This window comes from Nomascus leucogenys, chromosome 13 (genome assembly GCF_006542625.1).
Source record: "Nomascus leucogenys isolate Asia chromosome 13, Asia_NLE_v1, whole genome shotgun sequence".
NCBI lineage: Eukaryota > Metazoa > Chordata > Mammalia > Primates > Hylobatidae > Nomascus > Nomascus leucogenys.
This window is the reverse complement of record NC_044393.1, coordinates 78,350,105-78,369,778: the sequence shown is the minus strand read 5'-3', so window position 1 is coordinate 78,369,778 and position 19,674 is coordinate 78,350,105. Positions and strand designations below refer to the sequence as shown.

General features: G+C 44.0%; 1 protein-coding gene across 2 annotated transcripts in view; it reads right to left on the bottom strand.

The window, feature by feature from the left end:
- STRIP2 (striatin interacting protein 2) overlaps nt 1-19,674 on the bottom strand; it is a 58,633-nt gene that overhangs the window by 16,420 nt on the left and 22,539 nt on the right. For both annotated transcript variants that reach the window (XM_030825542.1, XM_030825543.1), the window contains exons 8-18: nt 18,983-19,110; nt 17,720-17,923; nt 15,887-16,122; nt 15,561-15,626; nt 14,756-14,819; nt 13,964-14,035; nt 11,311-11,385; nt 10,204-10,301; nt 9,611-9,737; nt 6,906-7,006; nt 3,627-3,693 (exon numbers count right to left, since the gene is read on the bottom strand). In XM_030825542.1, the coding sequence (XP_030681402.1) occupies nt 3,627-3,693; nt 6,906-7,006; nt 9,611-9,737; nt 10,204-10,301; nt 11,311-11,385; nt 13,964-14,035; nt 14,756-14,819; nt 15,561-15,626; nt 15,887-16,122; nt 17,720-17,923; nt 18,983-19,110 (1,238 nt within the window). The remainder of the gene's footprint in view (nt 1-3,626; nt 3,694-6,905; nt 7,007-9,610; nt 9,738-10,203; nt 10,302-11,310; nt 11,386-13,963; nt 14,036-14,755; nt 14,820-15,560; nt 15,627-15,886; nt 16,123-17,719; nt 17,924-18,982; nt 19,111-19,674) is intronic.

Here is a 19,674-nt window from a genome sequence, read left to right as displayed (position 1 = left end):
GTCTCTAGGGAGATTTTATCTCTAAAAAAAATTTTTTTTAAATTTAAAAATTAGCCAAGCATAGTGGCATGTGCCTGTAGTCCTAGCTGCTTGGGTGGCTGAGGTGGAAGGATCATTTGACCCTGGGAGGTCAAGACTGCAGTGAGCTGTGATCACACCACTGCACTCCAGCCTGAGCAACTTCGAGACCCTGTCTCAAAAAATAAAAATAAAATAAAAGATTCGCATGCAAGGATGTTTGTTTTGGAGTTATACAAGGAAAACATAAATAAATGTTAACAGCAGAGAAGAATCTTTTTTGAAACTAAATAGTGGAATATTATGTGTAACTATTAAAAATTATGTCCTGGGCTGCATGCAGTGGCTCACGCCTGTAATCCCAGCACTTTGGGAGGCTAAGGTGGGCGGATCACGAGGTCAGGAAATTGAGACCATCCTAGCTAACACAGTACAACACCGTCTCTACTAAAAATACAAAAAATTAGCCAGGTGTGGTGGCCTGTGCCTGTAATCCCAGCTACTTGGAAGGCTGAGGCAGAAGAATCGCTTGAACCCGGGAGGCAGAGGTTGCAATGAGCCAAGATGGCGCCACTGCACTCCAGCCTGGCCGACAGAGCAAGACTCCATCTCAAAAAAATAAATAAATAAAAATAAAAAATAAATAAATAATTAAAATTATGTCCTCAGCTGGGTGTGGTGGCTGACACCTGTAATCCCAGCAATTTGGGAGGCCAAGGAGGGCAGATTGCTTGAGCCCAGGAGTTCAAGATCAGCTTGGGCAACACAAAGACCCCGTCTCTACAAAAAATACAAAAATTAGCCTGGCATGGTGGCATGTCTGTGGTCCCAGCTACACCCAGCTACTTGGGAGGCTAAGGTGGGAGGATCACTTCAGCCCAGGAGCTTGAGGCTGCGATGGGCCGTGCTTCAGGCCGAGTGCACTTCACTTCAGCCTGGGTGACAAAGCAAGACCCTGTCTTCAAAAAAGAAAGAAAAAAATTGTCCTCTAGAATGTTTAATAAAATGATATTGTGAACATTTAAATTTTGCTGTCAAATGAAACATCTATGTATAAAGTCTTAGTTTTGTTAATGTGTTTATATATGAGTGAATATATATATAATTGCAGCAAAATATTAACAGTGGCTATATGTAGGTGGCATAAGAGTATTTTTCTTCCTCATACTTTTCTGTTTCTCCAGTTTTCTTCAATACATATATTTATTTTGATATCAGGAAAAAAACTTAAAAAGTTACTTAAAGAAAATCCTATAGCCATTCGTGGTGGCTCACGCCTATAATCCCAGCACTTTGGGAGGCTGAGGCAGGTTGATCATCTGAGGCCAGGATTTCGAGACCAGCCTGGCCCACATGATGAAAGCCTGTCTCTACTAAAAATACAAAAATTAGCTGGACATGGTGGCACGTGCCGGTAGTCCCCGCTACTCAGAAGGCTGAGGCAGGAAAATCACTTGGACTCAGGAGGCAGAGGTTTCAGTGAGCTGAGATCGCACCATTGCATTCCAGCCTGGGTGACAGAACAAGACTCTGTCTCAAAAAAAAAAAAAAAAAAAAAAAAAGAAAAGAAAATTCTATATATTCAAATAGCCAGTACATTTTCTGTGCTTGCAATTTGTTGAGCCTGAAAAAAAGAGATATATCTTACTCATATGAACATTAGTCTTTTTCTGAGCATAGAAGTCACCAGTTTAGATAAACCATACTGAGGACCTATGTGGAATAGACTCACTAGTTACTGCAGCCCATGACTGGGCTCATTCAAAATTCAAGCAAAACAAAAAGTCTGTGGTTACTAAATGAAACCACCAGGTGCCACTATTGCTTCACAGAAAGGGGTAAAATACTTAGCATGACTATTTGTTAGGAAGAATAAATACATGCTTTCACTCTGGATAATACTAAAGTCTTCTTAGAAAACATAATAAATTATTATGTTCACTTCATTTCAGTAATTTTATGCACATATCCCAAAGGTCAATTGGGAGAGATGTGAAAGTGTGGTTCCTATCAATTCCTATATATGAACCAATGGGGTTGGCATTGAAAATAACACATTATAGGAAGAAATAAATTCAGGCCATAAAAGTTGACTTCATCTTGTGAAATGCCATACTAATAGCAGAATTTTAATGCTACTGTGTACCACTGTTTCTGTGGAAAATGTATTCTTCATTCCAACTCTGAATGGCAGGGGATGCATGTCTCTCTACCCCAACTTCCACTTTCAACTGGTAGCTATTTAACTTCTCCATCTATAAAATAGTATTACTAACCTCATAGAGTTGTTTTAACAATTGAATAGCTACATCTGTGTAGTGTGGGTAAAAAAAATTTTTTTTTAAATAAAAAATTTGAAAAAAGACTGAATAGCATCATAAATAACATAAAGAGGGTTGGACAATTTATTACTTCTCTGTAGGAATAAAAAGCTTCCAAATTCTTTGGCTGCTGAGGCCACATCTAAATAAGACCAGGGAATCTCTCTATCCCAGTGGTAAAAAAGGGTGCTAGGTTGGTGTCTCAGGACATGGGTCTTTTGACTCATGTCTAATTCAGGCTGTGTCACCTATGAGGAGTAAACCATGACAAGTCACTTCATTCACTGGGCCTTCAGGTTTCTCATCTTTGAAATAAGGGGGTTGGATCAAATGGCTCTTAAGTCCCCTCCAGCCAAGAATCCCATGGTTCTATAAAACCTGTACCACAGAGATTGTCATTCTATTTTTGCATAATATACTTTTCTGACTCAACATTTTGCAGGAATTACAATTGGAGGACAAAGGGTTGTAGTAACCATTGGTGCGTGCCATGATTCAATCATTTGACATTTATTGAGCTCTTCAATGTACCAGACAAGGTGCTAGACTCTAAGGATATAAAAATGATGATACTGTCTCTTCCTTCAAGCATTCTACAGTCAAATTAACAAACAGACACAAATACATAATTACAATGTAACAGACTGGAGGTATGGATTGTGGCATTATCTAAGGAGCTGTGGCAATACATGATGAGGTAGATACCTCATCTTCAGTATGGCTGTTGTTCAGTCAGTTTCATGGAATTGAGAAAAACTGTGAGTGACTTTTCTGATTTGCCTAGAGCTGTTTTCAAGATGAGAAACTTTCTGGGCTATCCTTTTGTGGCTATATAGACTTTTGCCTCCAAGAGACTTAGATAAAGTATTTTCTCAAGTACACATTGCTAGGTTTTATAACCTATATGAAAATAAGAAGTGAACTCCCTGTAGCACAGCAGAAAGAAGACAATTATTTGTGCTAGACCAGAAGAGATTCTCCTGCATTTAGCATAGATATTCACACTCAATTTCAGTCCCATTATGTTTCTAAATTCCCTCTCCTCCTTAGTGTTTTTCACTGGCTGTTTCCTCCTTTCTGAAAAATGCTATGCTAAGCTTTTCCAGATCTTTCTCAACTGGGTCAGCAACTCTAAACCCCTGCTGCATCTGTGCTCTTGCCAATATACCTTCATTGATCTGAGACTCTCAAACCGGGGCATTAAGGGGTTGGAGAAGAAATGAAAGAGCAAATGCCAACCTGTGCCACCTAGCAATTTCAAAGGCTACCAAATCCCCATCTGCTTACCAGACTTTCAGTAGTAAGCTCCGGCAAATCCTGGATGGTACAGCAAGGATAATCCAGGACTGAGATGCTGTAAGATGCAGAGATAAGGACAGGCTTTAGGTAAATGGCAACAGCAGGAATTGGCTGTATCTGAAAAGGGCAGGAGTTATTTCTCTCCAGCAGCCCCTATCCATTTCCCAAATTGCTTAGTGACCTCAGCTGAAACTGAGGGCTCTGGTGCCAGGCAATTCTAGCTCCAGTCTCCTTTCCTGTCATGAGAGGAACCAGTGAGTTCTTTGAGGCTGGCCCCCATCTGGTAGATACAAAAGAAAGCAGAAAGACAGCCTCTTTTCTTAGCACTCCTTGCTTCTTTAAAGGAATACGTAAACTTGAGTGCATTTGTGTTTCTGCATTTAACTGTATGTGTGAATATAACTGCTCCCACAGACACTGCCCAAACCCATCCCACTGGATAACAATCTGAGGATGTGAGGATGAAATGATCCTCCTGTGTCTCTCACCAGATCCTTCCAAAAGCTGGGAGCTCTGGGGAATGATTACAGAAGCCACTCCTAAAGGAAGCTTGAGACAGGGGCAGCTTCCTATAGAAAGTCTAATCTAGTAACTCAAGAATGGTAATAGCTGACAGTGGGGGACTGCAAGCTACAGCTCTGTGGTGAGCCCAGGGAAGCAGGCATGAGTTAGGAGGGGAAATAAGGCATTGCGTTATGACAAGGACATAGTTACAAAATAAATGACAGCTCTCTCTTTCCTCTTCTCCCTTCTTCATTGACACAATACAGAATCTGGACTAGCTAATCTGTAATGCTCCTTCTGGTTCTGACGTTCCATGAGGTTTTGAACACCAACCTATGTGAACCAGTGCAGCTGGAAATGGATAAAGGATGTTGGCAAAGCAGTGGCTTTGACGACAACGAGTTCACACTGCTATAATGAACCTGTCTCTACATTTTAAAAGTCAAAACTTCTATACAAGTAAAAGGCAACAATTTATTTGGCCAGAAATGTTTACCTTTGTCCAAGAAACTCAGACAAAGATAACCTGGGGGACCAGGGTAGGAGAGGAGAAGGGTCAGCTTGGGAGAGGGCAGTGTCAAACTACCTGTAATGTTGTTCATCATCTTGATTCACTCTATTGGATTTTCCCAGGGTTGCCAGTTCTGTACTGCTCCATTAGGATGAACATTCTTGGCTGGCTCATCCACCTATCCACCCACCTCCCACTGATGAAGCCCTGTGGCAAAGTAGGTGCCGGCGACCAGGAAATGGGGGTGGGAAATCAAAGATGGATTTGTTCCATTCTCTTAGTGAATTGAAATCTAGCCTAAGGGGGCATAAAATTAATTTACAAGTATCTAGAACATCTAGATTGTAAGAGCCATGAGGAAATTCTGCAATAATGAGCTGTGATCTCCAAGTTCTCAGAGATCATTCAAAAGCAAAACTTACAGGTGGTGCCTAAGAGGATCATCTTGTTCAGGCCAACCTTAGCAAAAGGTGTAGTCTGTTGCTACCACTCTTCCAACTTCAAACTGAACCAAATGGACATCTATTGAATTGTCTGTACCTCCCATTCTAGGTCCATGGGTGCAGAAGGAACATTCAGTTTCTGTATATCACTCCCCTAGCCACAGTTGATCTAGGGGTGAACTTCTAACCCAGGGAATCTGGAATAGGGATTGGAGAGTCAGTTCAGTCTCTGAGGTGGGGCATGTTTAGCTCATATAGACATATTTCACTATGAGGCCTGAGAAGCAAACAACGCAGACTGATAAATCTGTCAGTGAGAGAGGAAACTGGAGTGGAAATACAGAGGCCTGGTGTCTTACAGATACAAGTGAAAGGCTTTCTGGGCTCCCCACACTACAGGCCAACCCTGAGGTCCAGAGCTGCATTGCTGTCCTAGGTTCCTCAGGATGACACATGTCATTTCATTCTGACAAAGTCACTATTCTGCATGAGTCTAGTCCAGCTAGTTTTGGTTACTTTTAACCAAGAGTGTTGACTGATACACGGAGGTGCCTGTATGCAGTTGTGGCCCTGACACAGGCTGACCTGTACTTTCATTTTCCCTGGTAACTCAAGGAGCACAACTGAAGTGCCAATTTTAAAGGGGTCAGTGCACAGGTCTCCATATTGTTAGGAAAAACCCATCCTCCAATGCTTACCCCCAAAGAAAGTGTTTAAAGCAATCTTACACATACTAATATTAACTAATGCTTATAAAAGTTCTATGATATAGTCAGAAAAGGTATTCTTATTTTAAAGATGAAAATACTGTGGTTCAGAGAAACAGTGTCTTGCTTGAGATTACATAACTAGCAAGTAGCAGATCCAGGTCACGAATCCAGGTCTCATGACTTCAGGCTCCATAGGGTGTGTGTGTGTGTTTTAAGCTACATGTAAGCAGGCTCCTTCTCCATGGTGGAATTTCAGGCAGTACTGACAGACTAGTGTGGCAATATCTCTAGTCACCCCAAGTATGAGATTAGCCCTCTTACTTCTACTTTAGGAATTTTGCCTCTGGTAAACTCTACTGATTAACATATTTCCAGTTCTCGTGAAAGTAGAATAGTAAGGAACAAGGATCTACTCTGTAATCCCCAAGTCCCTGCTTGGCTGGAGGAATGGAAAGCAATTTGTATTCACAGGGAAGCCTGTGTTCTGATCCTGTCTCTGATGCTTACTTAAGGGGTCTCACCAGCATGTTAATTTTGTTAATATCTCTGAATTTGTTTCCTAATTGGAAAAATGAGAATAAAACTTACAACAACTCTTGGCATTGCTGAGGAGATTAAATAATGAATGCGAAATACCTTATTTTTTTAAACTACAAATTGATGTACCTCAGTAAATTCTATTACGTACCTTCAGTTACAAATTTTGTATGCATTACAGTTTATGAAACAGCATAACTGTTCCAATTGCTCCAACTTATGATTTATACTAAAATAAGGCCTGGCCAGACAAGCAGGTTGTTTCACAAAAAACAACCCCTGGATCCACCTGACACAGAGCTAAAAATTCATCATTGCCACTTCATTTCTTTAAGTCATGACATTTTTTGGTGTTTAAAACTATTAAAATACAAATACTTCCCTAAAGAAGGTAAACTATACACTCCATCAGCTAACACTTCAAGGAAATTAAATTTAACAGTGACAGCTCTAAGACAGGAGGGACTAGGGACACCAGGAAAACTGAAAGGCTCTGAGATGATGTAATTTTCTCAACCACCCCAAAATAGCCCCTTGAAATAAACCTGTCCAGAGTTCATACCTGTTTTTGGCAGTGATGTATGACAAGATATTTTGATTGAAGAACTTCAGGATCAAGGGGATGCAGTTGGCAAATACCAAATGTTGCGATACATATTCAAACTGAATTAAAAATCAAAGCAGAAAGGGCTGCTTATTTGGAGGAGAATGGAAAGTATGTTTGAAAAAAAGAGGGGAAGTACAAATCTAATATTGATTCCTGAGAATATCTACTATCCACTTGTGTTATCAGTCTTCCTGTCTGGGAAATGGGAAGAATCATCTTCAGCCAGCCCATCCTACATGGAGGGGGATCATCTGCAGTATACGTCACAAGCACAAAACAAAGAAGCCAGAAAATAAAATCCCACTCCAATGCATAGAAAGAATTGCTGTGAGATTTGTTCCTAAGCCCAACAGGAAAGGAAGGCTCCCTGAGGGAGTTGTTTTCCATGCCAAACCTCTGGCTCACAATGCTTCAGCTGTAATTGATATAGCAGGGACAGCTGCAGCTTACTCTTGGCAAGTGCTGGCATCACCCAGTCAGGATGGTGACAGCACATAATAACCAAATGGACCACGGGGCTCCAGCTCCAGTATGTCTGGTATGCCATATTATCCTTAGTATTTTGAATATCAGTAAGTATACTGGCCGCTTGGAGTATGGGGGAAGGGGGGAAAGAATATTAGTAAATATTTTAATGAATGAATGAACAAGAGCCCTTCAGCCAACAGATACTGCATTGAGAAGTCTAAGGTGTCTTTGATAGGCTTAATACCAGAATGTGGAGACTCCATTCTGCTCTCCCAAATCCAGATGTGGTTTGTATATAGGACAACCTAGTGGGACAGGTGGCCATAAAAGCAGTGTCATGGGGGTTATGTTACCCATGATACACTAAGGAGTGTCAAACACAGTTTATCTCCAGATCCAGAACCTAGTATTCTAGTATAGAAATGGGGTTGAGAAAGCAGAGAACTATGGTGTTTTAAATCCTCAGCTCTCTGATCACCAACAAGTAGCCAAGCAGCAAGCTAAGCTGCCTAATGGCCCTGGGTATGTAGTTAGAGCAGTGGAGTGAGTTTATGCCAAGACCACTTCCCTCTTCTGTTCAATATTTTCTCCCTGGAAGGTTATTTATTTTATTTGTAAAATCCAGGGTATTTTCCAAAGCCCCAGACAAAAGAGCCAACACATATCCAGTATCATCTGATGAAAAACTTTCTTCAGTTTGAGATGTGCCTGTGGCCCTTCAGGATTCACTGACACACACTGGCATGGCCCATCAAGCCATCCATCTGTCTGGCTGTGAATCCACATACTTCCCACTAAGAAAAGCAGAAGTAAACACACATCCACAGTTCTCTGTTCTCTTTCCACTAGAAACACTATCTCCTACCTACCCCTACTCCTCCCAGCCCTGCTGCTCAGCAAACACTGGCAAAAGTGGGAGCACTCAGGGCAACCAAACATACCCAAAGATGTCTTTGAATGTATGAAAGTGGAAAAATACCCTGGTTGATAGGGCCATGGACATCGACCCTGCAGAAGCCTCTCTGTACTCTGAGGACATGCTCTTCTACCAGCAAGCTTGATTCTGACTTCTTAGGAGGAAAATGGGGTAGAGCCTCTGGGCAAAAATGAGAAGCATTCCTCCTTTCCCTATGGTCTCCTCACAGACAGGAGCATCCATTTGCTGTCCCCATCTTGTCCCTATATCTTGGCAATGCCCATGAAACCAAGTCCAAACTCCTTAGCACGGCAAACAATGTTTTATGGGAAAGCAGCTTCTTAACTTTTCTTAGCTTCGATTTCAGTATCTATAAAAGAGGTATTAAATAAGACTACTTCATAGGGTGGAGAGAATTAAATGAGGGCCTAGACAAGCTTAACAGGGTGCTGGGCACAGGATAGGTGCTCAGTAATTGTGTGCTAGCATATAGATTATGATTTGCTCCTTGCCGATTCCCCCAGCTTCATGTGTCACCAGACCATGCCCATCTTTCCCCAACCCAGGCAGAACTCCAGCAACATTTAATTACGGTTTTTAAAGGTACTTTGCTCCCTCTCTTCGGCCTCTGGACTTTTGCATATTAGCTTTTCCGCTTGAAATGCCTCCTGTCCTCCTTCCCTAACAATTCCCATATCCTGGCTAACATCTGTTTTTTTAGGACTCAGGTTAGAAGTCATTTCTTCTCCACCTCAAGCTGGATTAGGTGTTTCCATAGCAACCAGTGCTTATCAGTGTCAGTGCACTTATCTCTCTATAATTGGCTACTTATATATCTGTATCCTTTATAAGATTTCAAGGCCCTGAAGAGCCAGAACTGTGCCTTATTCTCAGAATTATATCTCAAATGTTGGAAAAGTGCTTCACATATAGAAAACTATGGTCAACATACCTCCCCCCCATTTTTGTGAAATGCTTACATTCTCTCTTGCATTGTTTAAAAACTGGCTGGGCATATTCCTGAGAAGCTAGAGATTCCTACCCACAACCCTGGGATAACTTACAAGGGACACAGACATCTGCACCTTTCTAGGACAGTTCCCACTCCATAACCCTACCTCAAGCTCATGCAATGGGTGGCTGGATTCCCTGAGGGAGGACAAAGAAAAGGCTGAAAGATGCTCATCAGGACTAAAAGGGCCTTTGCATCCTTCCTTTGAGAGATAGGGCCTGGCAAACACCCAAGACCTGTGGAGAAGTGCTCCTAGCTGCTCACCTGGTAGATATGGTTGAGTTTGAAGTGTTTGAGGAGTAGCAGAAGCAGGGTGGAGATACTCTTTACAATAATCTCCTTGTGCCTGTTCACATCGATGCCCAGCTTCATGCTCTGGAGAACAGTGATGCTACAATGGGGAGAGAAGGTATTAGCACAGAGAGTGGCCTTAAAGGGAGCCCTGTAGGGATCCAGGTATTTGGGTCTGATACAATATACACAAGAGAGCCAGAACTTGGGAAACTTGAACTTCTGTGCCAGGGAAACCTCCAGAGTTCCCACTTATGACCCTGTCTGAAGAAATGCTCCACTGATCTCTTTGTTTCTGTCTCTCTTTTGGCAAGCTCATCCCTTGGCAATGTTCACCCAAATACCTGGGCAGCCAGTCGCTGGCACTGGTGTCACCCTCCAGATCCAGAGTTCTGAGCTAAAAAGAGCCAAGCAGAAAGCCCTGTAGGGGAAAGGGGGTACTGGTGGGCAGAGACAGGGAGATCTCTTTGGAGACAATCTCTGTGTTAACAAGGTGAGTGGGGACTAGAGACAGCCTGCAGACAAGACAGCTAGTATCCAGCAGCTGCCCCCGTTGAAGCACTCACGGCATCTCCTCAGGTAGGACATCTGCCAGGATATTGATAGAGTCTGTCTTAGCCTTGGAGGTGGGAGCTGCAGCCAGCAGAATCTTAAGCAGAGCGATCTGGGAAGTAGAAAATAAAGAAATTCACCACTGTCAAACCCACTCAGCAAGGGAGTGATTCTTCCACACCCTAACCGCCCTATAAAAAGTGTTTTAAAGCCATTCTCTAAGTTCTTCCCTAATGACCATATCTCCCCAGCATCCAGAAAAGCAAACAGGTGCCCAGTCCTGAAGGCCTGCCTGTGAGGCTAAGGAGAAAGCCAGAGGGACAGCATTGGCTGTTATGCTTCAAGACTGTTCTTTCCAGGGCCTGGCATGGTGGCTGATGCCTGTAATCCCAGCACTTTTGGAGGCCGAGACAGGCAGATCACTTGAGGTTGGAAGTTCAAGATCAGCCTGGCCAACATGGTAAAACCCCATCTCTACTAAAAATACAAAAATTAGCCGGTGTGGTGGCATGTGCCTGTAATCCCAGCTATTCGGGAGGCTGAGGCAGGAGAATCACTTGAACCTGGGAGGTAGAGGTTGCAGTGGGCCGAGATCGCGCCACTGCACTCCAGCCTGGGCGACAGAGTGAGACTCCACTTCAAAAAAAAAAAAAAAAAAAAAAGACTGTTCTTTTCAAAGGGGAAGATGGAAGGAACAGAGTGGGAGGGACAGTGTGTAGAAATAAGGTGGGCAGCATAAGCCCAACTTCTTCCACTCTTTTCTTTCCTCTAACCCGAACCATTGGCATCTTCCCCACTCCCAGCCTGAGGCTATCTAGGACATGACAGATCACAGCAGATCTCAGAGGGACTACAGTACTTATCTCGGAGGAGGGTCCCCAGTGTATTCTGTAGAGACCCCAGCTTATTTCCCACCCTTCCCAAAGAAGGACTAGGGAGAACAGCACCATCAGAGGAGCATTGAGGAAAGCTCAGAATTTTCATGTGTCAGAAAATGCCTTGCCAAAGGGGCAAAGGCTCAGGAAACAAGCTCAAGTGTTGGACAGGTCCACTTGAAATGGTTTTTAGCTGTCTGTTCCTTGCAGCAGAGAAGGGCAGCTCTGGCCTAGCCATCTCCTTACCATATACTGAGGAAGGCTGTACAGCATTCCCTGGTAGAGGATTTCACATGGCGTCTGTGGTACCACCTCTTCCCCCTGTGGCAAGAAATACATGGTTTGCCAACGCCACTTTCCAGGTGACCAAAGGCTTTTTTTTCTTGGTTGTGAGGGGTGACCTGAAAAGAGCACTAAGCTGGGAGTCAGATCTAGGTTTCTACTCTAGCTGTGTTAATGACTCACTGTGTGACCTTGGTTAAGTCACATTCCTTTTCTGAGTCCTAGTTTTCTCTTCAATAGGACCATCAGGTTGGCCTGGATGACCTCTCAGGACCTGGGATACTGGAACAGATGCTACAGAAGCACTTCCTATGGTGTGGATCTGAGGCTGAAAACTCTAGAACGTTCTGTAAGCCTGGAAGGAGAGGTAGGTGGCTCAATAGTGAGGGTTTAAAAGGAAGCTGGGTAACCTGTGGACTGGAGAAACAGGAAGGAATATTAGCAAAGAAGCTTTTAAATGGATGGAAATTATTTTCTTCCCCTCTCCATTAGCCCCTACATCACTTTCTCCTTTCTGACCAGCTCCCTCATATACAACTATCTCTGTCCTGTTGATGACATTAACTAAGCCTTTTATCACAGTGGGGAGGCTGGGGCCTCAGGGACCCAATAAGCTGCTCAGGCCACTGTCATCTTTGACCAATGCTGTTCCCTTCCTCCTACAAGGTCCTTCTATTACAGGGCAAGGGGCCACTGCCATGAGACCCTGAGGCAGGGAAGAATAACCAGCCTCCTTCTGTCCCACACAACTCATCTGCTGCTTAAATGGACCTAAGTCCTAAATGGACATTCAACAGAGCCTGGCAATCCTGGCATGTTTGCCTTCCTGCTCTCCAAAAGGCCGATTTCATACCATCTTCTCTCTCCTCAAACCAACTCCTTTGCCCACCATCCCTAAACAGTTGCTGACCCTGACTCACACTTCATGGAGAAAACAGAAGCAATCAGACAGGCACACACTCATCTTCTCAACACCAAATCTACCAAGAGTCTTCTTCCTTCCTTCTTGACATGAAGGATGAACCGCCTGTGCTTCTAACAAAGGCCAGTCTCCTACTTGTGCTCAGGATCCCACACCCATTTGCTTTGTTGAATGCCTCAGTCCTGCAATTATCCCCTCTCTTGGATCATTTATTTTAGGACAAAAAAATGCTCTAGTATCTCTCAGCCATAAAACATCCTCCCCTTGACCTCACATTCTTCTTCAGCTACCATCCACTTTCTCTCCCCTTCACAAAACTTTTATACCATCTACCTCCTTTTTTGACATTTCCTTCAATACACTCCAATTAGGCTTTCAGTCCCACTACTTCACTTAGAGTTGCTCTTATCAAGGTCACTATCTTCATGTTGCCAAATCCAATGGGCACCTTGGTTCTTACCATAATGCCACTTACTAGTAGCATTTTACCCAGCAGATCACTCCTTTTTTCTTGAAAGACTTTCTTAGCTTTTATGATGATATCATAATCTCCTGGATTTACTGTCTTTCGTACTCTCCTGGCTCCTTTCCTGACACATCCCCACCTCAACATATTGGTGTGCCCCAGGGCTTTGTCCTGCCTTCCATTCTCTTCTTTGTCTCTACTCCCTCCCTGGGTTATCTCAGCCAGTTCTACGGCCTTTAACACTGCCTATAAGTGTTACAAACAACTCCTGAATTTATTTCTCAAAGTCAGCCCTCTCCCTAGAATTCTAGACTTGATTTCCAATCGCCTGCAGCTCCACATGGGTATCTAATGGGCATCTAAAACTTAGTATGACCAAAACAGAACTCTTGATATTCCCCCCACATCCTGGCAAATGGTACTTATTCTTGATTCCTTTCTTTGCCTCTCTATCCACATCCAAATGCACTGCAAGTCTTGTCAGCTACATCTCCAAATCCAGGTCAGCATCATCTCTCACCTTGACTATTTCAAGGGTTTTCTAACCTCCCTAGAGTGCGTCTACGCTTTTCTGGTCCAATCTTTACACAGGAGCTAATGTTTTTAGAAACATAAATCAGATCATATCACTCCTCTGCTTAAAATCTCCAAAGGCTTCCTTCCCTTTGACTGCGAGTCAACTTCAAGCTCTCTACCTTTGCTTACAGGTCCTCAGCAAAGCGGCCTCAGGCCACCTCTCTGACTCCATCTCTAGGATCCCAGCCCTCGGCCCTGTGCTCTAGCCACAACAGCCTTCCTTCACTACCTCCGACACTCTAAGCCTGCTTTCCCCTTGCTAAGGCTGTTCTCTCTGTTTGGAATGCTCTTTCCTCTGATGCTCCTATGGCCGGCTCCCTGTCCCTCAGATCTTGGCTTAAATGTCACCTTCTCAGAGGTCTACACCTACTCCGACTGCCCAATCTAAAGTAGTCTACTGATGTTTCTTTCATGTCATCCTGTTTAAATTTTCTTCATTGTATTTACCATTCTCTGATAGTTTGGTTTACTTAACTTTTTGTTTTGTATCTTTCTTCCCCAACTTCAATATATCATGAAAGTAGGGACCTTGTCTTGCCTGGAACACAGTTAGAGCCTAATATGCTGAATGAATGCATGCACACATGCTCTGTGACAACACTGCAGACAGATTTTCTTCTACTCTCCCCCTGTGTAGGGCCTCCTTGGCTCACCAAAGACATAGGGCACTTCTCCAGCTCCTCTTCATTCTTGATCTGCACATCTGCGATGGAGATATACTTGTGCTGACAAAGATAAGAAGACATCAACAAGGGCTGAGGGCCTCATTCACATGTGTACCAGTCTCTTACTTAAATTCCCCAAAAGCAAGGAAATGTTCTGCTTATGGGTTTGTCACCCCACATAGACATGAACTCTTTCAAGGCAGGAGTCTTAATCACCTCTGCATCATCAGCACCAGTCAAAGTGCTTTGTGCACAGTGTTTTTTTAAAATTCTGTTTCTACATTCGCTGAAGAGCAGCAAATACCTAAGCATTTATCTTCAAACAAAGTGCAAGGGGAAGCCAGAAACAGGCCCCTGCCCCTGGACCAGTGCCTTGAGAATTTTGATGTGTGTGCACGTATGCACGGAGTGATGACTCCATGCATACAATGGATATAGAGCAGGCTCCTACTCAATCCTGGGCCTTTGGAAGTTAGTGGACTTATAGAGAGAGAGAAGTGAAAGGAAAAGAAGCAAGGAATGGGAACAGAGAGAGAAGAATGGGAAGAGGAAAAAGAAATGAGAGGAAGAAAGGAGAATTTTAAAATCTACCTGAATATAGGAAACTGAGTAAGTAAAGAGAGACCTAATTTTTCCTATTTGGCCAAAGGACTGCAGGAGGAATGCAGAAGGTCCAGAAAGAGTTTAGTAGAAAAGCCCCACCCAGTATCCAGGAGCCTGGTAATCTGACCTACTTTGATGGCTCCCTATCCCTGAAGACTGAGAGCCCACCCCGGTCACCTGCTTTAGGGTCTTCACACTCTCATGGATGGGCCTGGGTAATCCAACCAATGTATCTGTGTCCCTGTAAAAGGCCAGACATACCAGATCATAAGCTTCCAAAGTACAGAGAACTACCGATACCCCAATACCCCCCTAGAGTCAATGGACCATGCTACTTTCAACAACATCTACCCCCAGTACCCTAGACCTTCCTCTGCAAGCTTGTAGGTCCCACATCAGTGCTTCAGGACACAAAAATAATAATGGTGCACAGAAATGTTTCTGGAAATCAGGAGATTTTTATAGTCTTTTGAGTACTCACTTGGTGTAGGAGTGGCAGGTTCCTACTTAAAAGGGTATATAGCCCAATGACACCTTGACTGTAAAACTCCACTAATAAAGACTCAATTTTCAAGAGGCCTGTGGGAAGGTTTCATGAGGCTGGGGAAATGGGGGAAGACTGGATCCATTCTGACCATGTCTCTTGTTCACAGAATTTTAGCCCATTAGAGCAGGAAGGGCCCATAGAAACCATCTAACCCAACAACCTCAGGAAAAATTAAGGCCCGAAAGAGAAATGACTTGTTGCTCAAAGTCCTACAGTTGGCTAAAAACACAAAAGTTCTTTGAGGAAAAGTGGAAGAAACTCAAGGAAAAAAAAAATCCATAGAAAGAACCCAAAGTAGTCACTGGGAGTTGTCCATGGCCTAGGGGCTGTAGGTTACATTATGACTACCAGGCACCATCCCTCATTCCAAGCTACCTGCTCCTCTGGCCCCCTAGGAACCACTCTGTAGCCAGTTCCAACCATTCAGTCACTTACTGCCCCAGGGTGAATCCGATGAACTTGTTCCTGCTCATCTCCAAGAAGTGCTCGATGTCCTTCTGTCTGAGAGGATGGTGAAATGACCAATCCCAGAGAAGGGAAGAAAAGCAAACTTTGAGAGAGAAAAACTTTCCGGGCTCCTACCCCTCCAATCAGAGGACTGGAGCAGTGGAGAAAGGCAGCAATCAACAGAAGGAATTTCAAACCCAGGAGTTCTGACTGCCAGACCAACTTAACAAGCCTTGAATACATAGACTACCCCATCTTGGGCCTTTGGAGACTGAAACCCCAAAGCATAGGGTCCCTGATGCTATTAAACCTACCTGACCTTTGGGGCCCAGGGCAGGCCCTTGGGAAAAGCCACCCGCTCAGCAGACAGGGGTGCCTGTGAGGGTGGAGGTGGCACCAGAGGGTCCTGCTCTAGCAGGTCTAGCTCTCCATCCAAGGTTCGTTCTCCATCACCAGCAGACTCCTCTTCCTCCTCTGTGGCTGGCTCCTCAGTCTTGAAGAGATCCCTTTCATTGTAGATGTCCAGGCTGTCCTGCTTAGTGAGGAGTTGCTGGAGGGGAAAGAAGGGAGGGTAGGCGTGCAGAGATCTCACTCTGGGCATCCTTGTCTGAGGCCACCCCATATGTACAGGACTCCAGATTTCAGGGAACATGGAATCTGAACAAAGCCCTTGTGAAAACATCCAATTCCCCACCTTAACCTACTGTCCCCACCCGGCCCAATAACAGGACAAGAAGTTCTCAGGTAACCCTGCCATTAGCCAGGGAACATAGCATAGATAATCCCAAAGTCACAGTTACTTAGCTTTCAGAAAGCAGTGATGCCTTTTTTTGCCAGCGCTTTCCTTCCTAATTATGCTCTGCTTAGGTGAACATTCAATTAGTTTGCCTTCTGTGAGCATACACCAGCTGGCTGACTGAGGAAGAGGAGGACAGAAGCTTGCTGCTAGGCAGAGGGAAGCAAGTTTGGAATTTTAAATCTTGTGACAAAGAAAAAAAGATTGGACCGAAATAGGCCAAAAAGTTAACAGTGACTGTCTCTGGTTGTTAAGATTGTGGGTGATTTTTCTTTTCTCCCTTCATCACATTTTTATATTTGTTCCAAATTTTCTACAATGAGTAAGCATTACTTTATAAAACAAAAATAAAGTTAAAAAATTTTATTGCAGATAATGGAGACTGGATTACTGAGCACTACTATCTAGCCCTGTTGATGAACTGAAGTGGGTCAGGCAGGGGAGTTTGTAAGAACATAGTCAGGTCTCAGTATAACTTGTCATTCTGACCTTTTCAGGACAGCAGACTATAGTCATGTGCTGCATAACGATGCTTCAGTCAACAACGGACTGCATATGTAATTGTGGACCCATAAGATTATAATACTGTATTTTTACTGTGCCTTTTCTAGGTCGAGATACACAAACACCATTGGGTTACAATTGCATATGGTATTCGGTATAGTAACCTGCTGTACAGGCTTGTAGTCTAGGAACAATAGGCTATATGCCTAGGTGTGCAGTAGGCTATACCATCTGGGTTTGTGTAAGTACACTCTATGATGTTTGCTCAGTGACAAAATTGCATAATGACACATATTTCAGATTGTATCCCTGTCGTTAAGTGTCACATGGTTATATACATAGACCCCTACCCAGTCATCTCTTAAATGTAAGCCTTTGGTTCCAGGGCCAGTTAAGAGTGTGGCTGGCTGACAGTAAACCTTCCTGGTGCTTCAAAATAGTAAAATGCCTTACCCCAGAAAAATGGATTTGCTTGGAGACCTGTTCTGGTACCCTGGGTCCCTATCCCCAGGATTATACCCTTAATTGTTGTTCAGAATGTAAGGAACTCCAGGCACTGAGGTCCAGGCCAATGATTCTGTAGCAAGACATGGCTATATGACATGTGTCATATATATCACATGTGTCATATATATCACAGTGTCACATCACAGCAGCCCAGGGGGCTGTCAGGGCTGGGCGATAGAGGCCAAACTAGAGACCCTAAGATTTCAGGTTGGTCATAGGGCCAACCTGGGCAGGATGAGCCAGGTCATTTACTGCTTTTCCCTACCACACCCAGAGTAGCTTAGAATCTTGATTTCTGGCCAGTCAGTATCAGAATACCATTGTCTGCTTCAGTCCATACCCTTCGAGAGCCACGGCGGCCTCGCAGCTTGGAGGGTGGGGGTGCCAGCTGAGACTCTCCCAGGTCAAGAGTGTAAGAGGGCGGGGAGGCAGCACGCATGCTCTTCACCACCTGGATACTGTCTTCAGCCAGTGGAGGCAGGCCCAATTCTGCCCGCTTCTGTACTTTGAGAGTCTGCAGATGCTCAAATCCACCAAGGGTAAACTAAGGAAGAAACAGGAAAGGGGCAGAGAGAGAGGAAGGAAGGGAAGTAAGAGAGAGCCAAGGTCAGGGAAACATGGATGAAAAGAAAGAGCCACAACCCCCAGTCCCTTCAGACCTTTTCCTTAATAAGGAGGTAGTAAAACAGAAAGAGGCAAATATGATTACCATCCCCACAGCAACTGAGGAGCTCAGGGGTCAGGATAAGGCATTATTTACTGTCCCAGTATGGGAAATATCACAGAATTTAGGAAAGGAATTCCTGGGGGCCACCTCAAAAAAAAAAAAAAAGGAAACTATCGACCTTTTTAAGGAACACATCCAGGTGCTATAAACCCCCAGAGTCACTCAATTTCCTCTGCAGTCAAGAGGCAGTTCCCCCATTAGGACTGCCTTGTGAGATGGGAGCCAAAAATGAAGGATCAGGTTGAATAACTAGTAACAAAAATATAACCACATATTTATAAGAACTTCATTATTTTTAAAAAAAGCAAATCCTGGCCAGGAACAGTGGCTCATGTCTGTAATCCCAACATTTTGGGAAGCCAAGGTGAAAGGATCGCTTGAGACCGGGAGTTCAAGACCAGCCCAGGCAACACAGGGAGGCCCGTCTGTAAAAAAAAAAATTATTTTTATTAAAAAAAAAAGTACAAATTCCCTGTTTATCTGGAGGGAGGGCAGGTGCTCATCCCAACCTTTCATAGCTAGAGAAATTGAGGCACAGAGAATTGCCCAAAGTTTCTCAGTATCAGCAAAGCCCAGATCTACCAACTTTCAACCAGTGTTCTCTCCATCAAACATTGGCTTTAATAAGAGAAGGTACCACTGACATCCTCAATTTATGGAGTGGCATCTCCCATCCATCCAATAAAAACATGAAACCTATTCTAACACAGAACATCTGATGTCTCTAAGACAGCCTTGTTGCCCCTCCATATTGGCAGTTGGCTAAGGGCTGCCCTATTCTGCTCCCTGGCTCCAGCCTCCTGAATGAGACTAGAAGAAACAGGTGGCATAGGGCATTGCTGATCTGATAATGTGGGAGTGGGGAGAATTACTCACCATGACCACCTTCCAGAGCAGGAGCAGGACCTTCTTTATGGGGAAGTGAGGAGCCAGGCCACTGCAGAACTTGGTAACCATGGAGAAGAGTAAAAGGGCAAAAGGCTCCTCATTATGCATGGAGAAGCCTAGGGGTGAGGAGAGAGGGGTGAGAAAGTGAGGATGAGGCAGCTAAAACCTTGTTCATGTAACCCTGATTCTGGACACACACAGGAAGGCACTCACCTCCCCTGAAGAATTCCAGAGTACTTGGTCCTGAGAAGGAGGCTTAGCCCCCAGAAGGAAGCCCCTCAAGGGCAGGAAGGGACGCCATGGAACTAAAATGGCATAGGCCCCAGAGCTTAGGGTGACACTTTGGGGTTGGATGCCAAACTAGAAGTAACAATAATGAAGACATTGCTTTTTGGCTAAAGGACTCAATGTCATTCACTTTCCCACATCAATAAATATATTTTTGAAATCCCATAGTCCTTCATATCCTATCCCTGTCAGATGACAACGCCAACTTACATTTGAACAGAACTCAGTTTTCAAGGTGATTCAACTCATTTTTTCATGTGGGATTCGTGATGGAGTGGGAGAGGAATGGCTATCCCCACTTATAACCAAGGAAACCAAGGCATAGGGAAGTTACATGGCTGGTCTTAGCTCATAGATACAGGGGGGGCAATCAAGCCCAGCCCTTGTGTCTG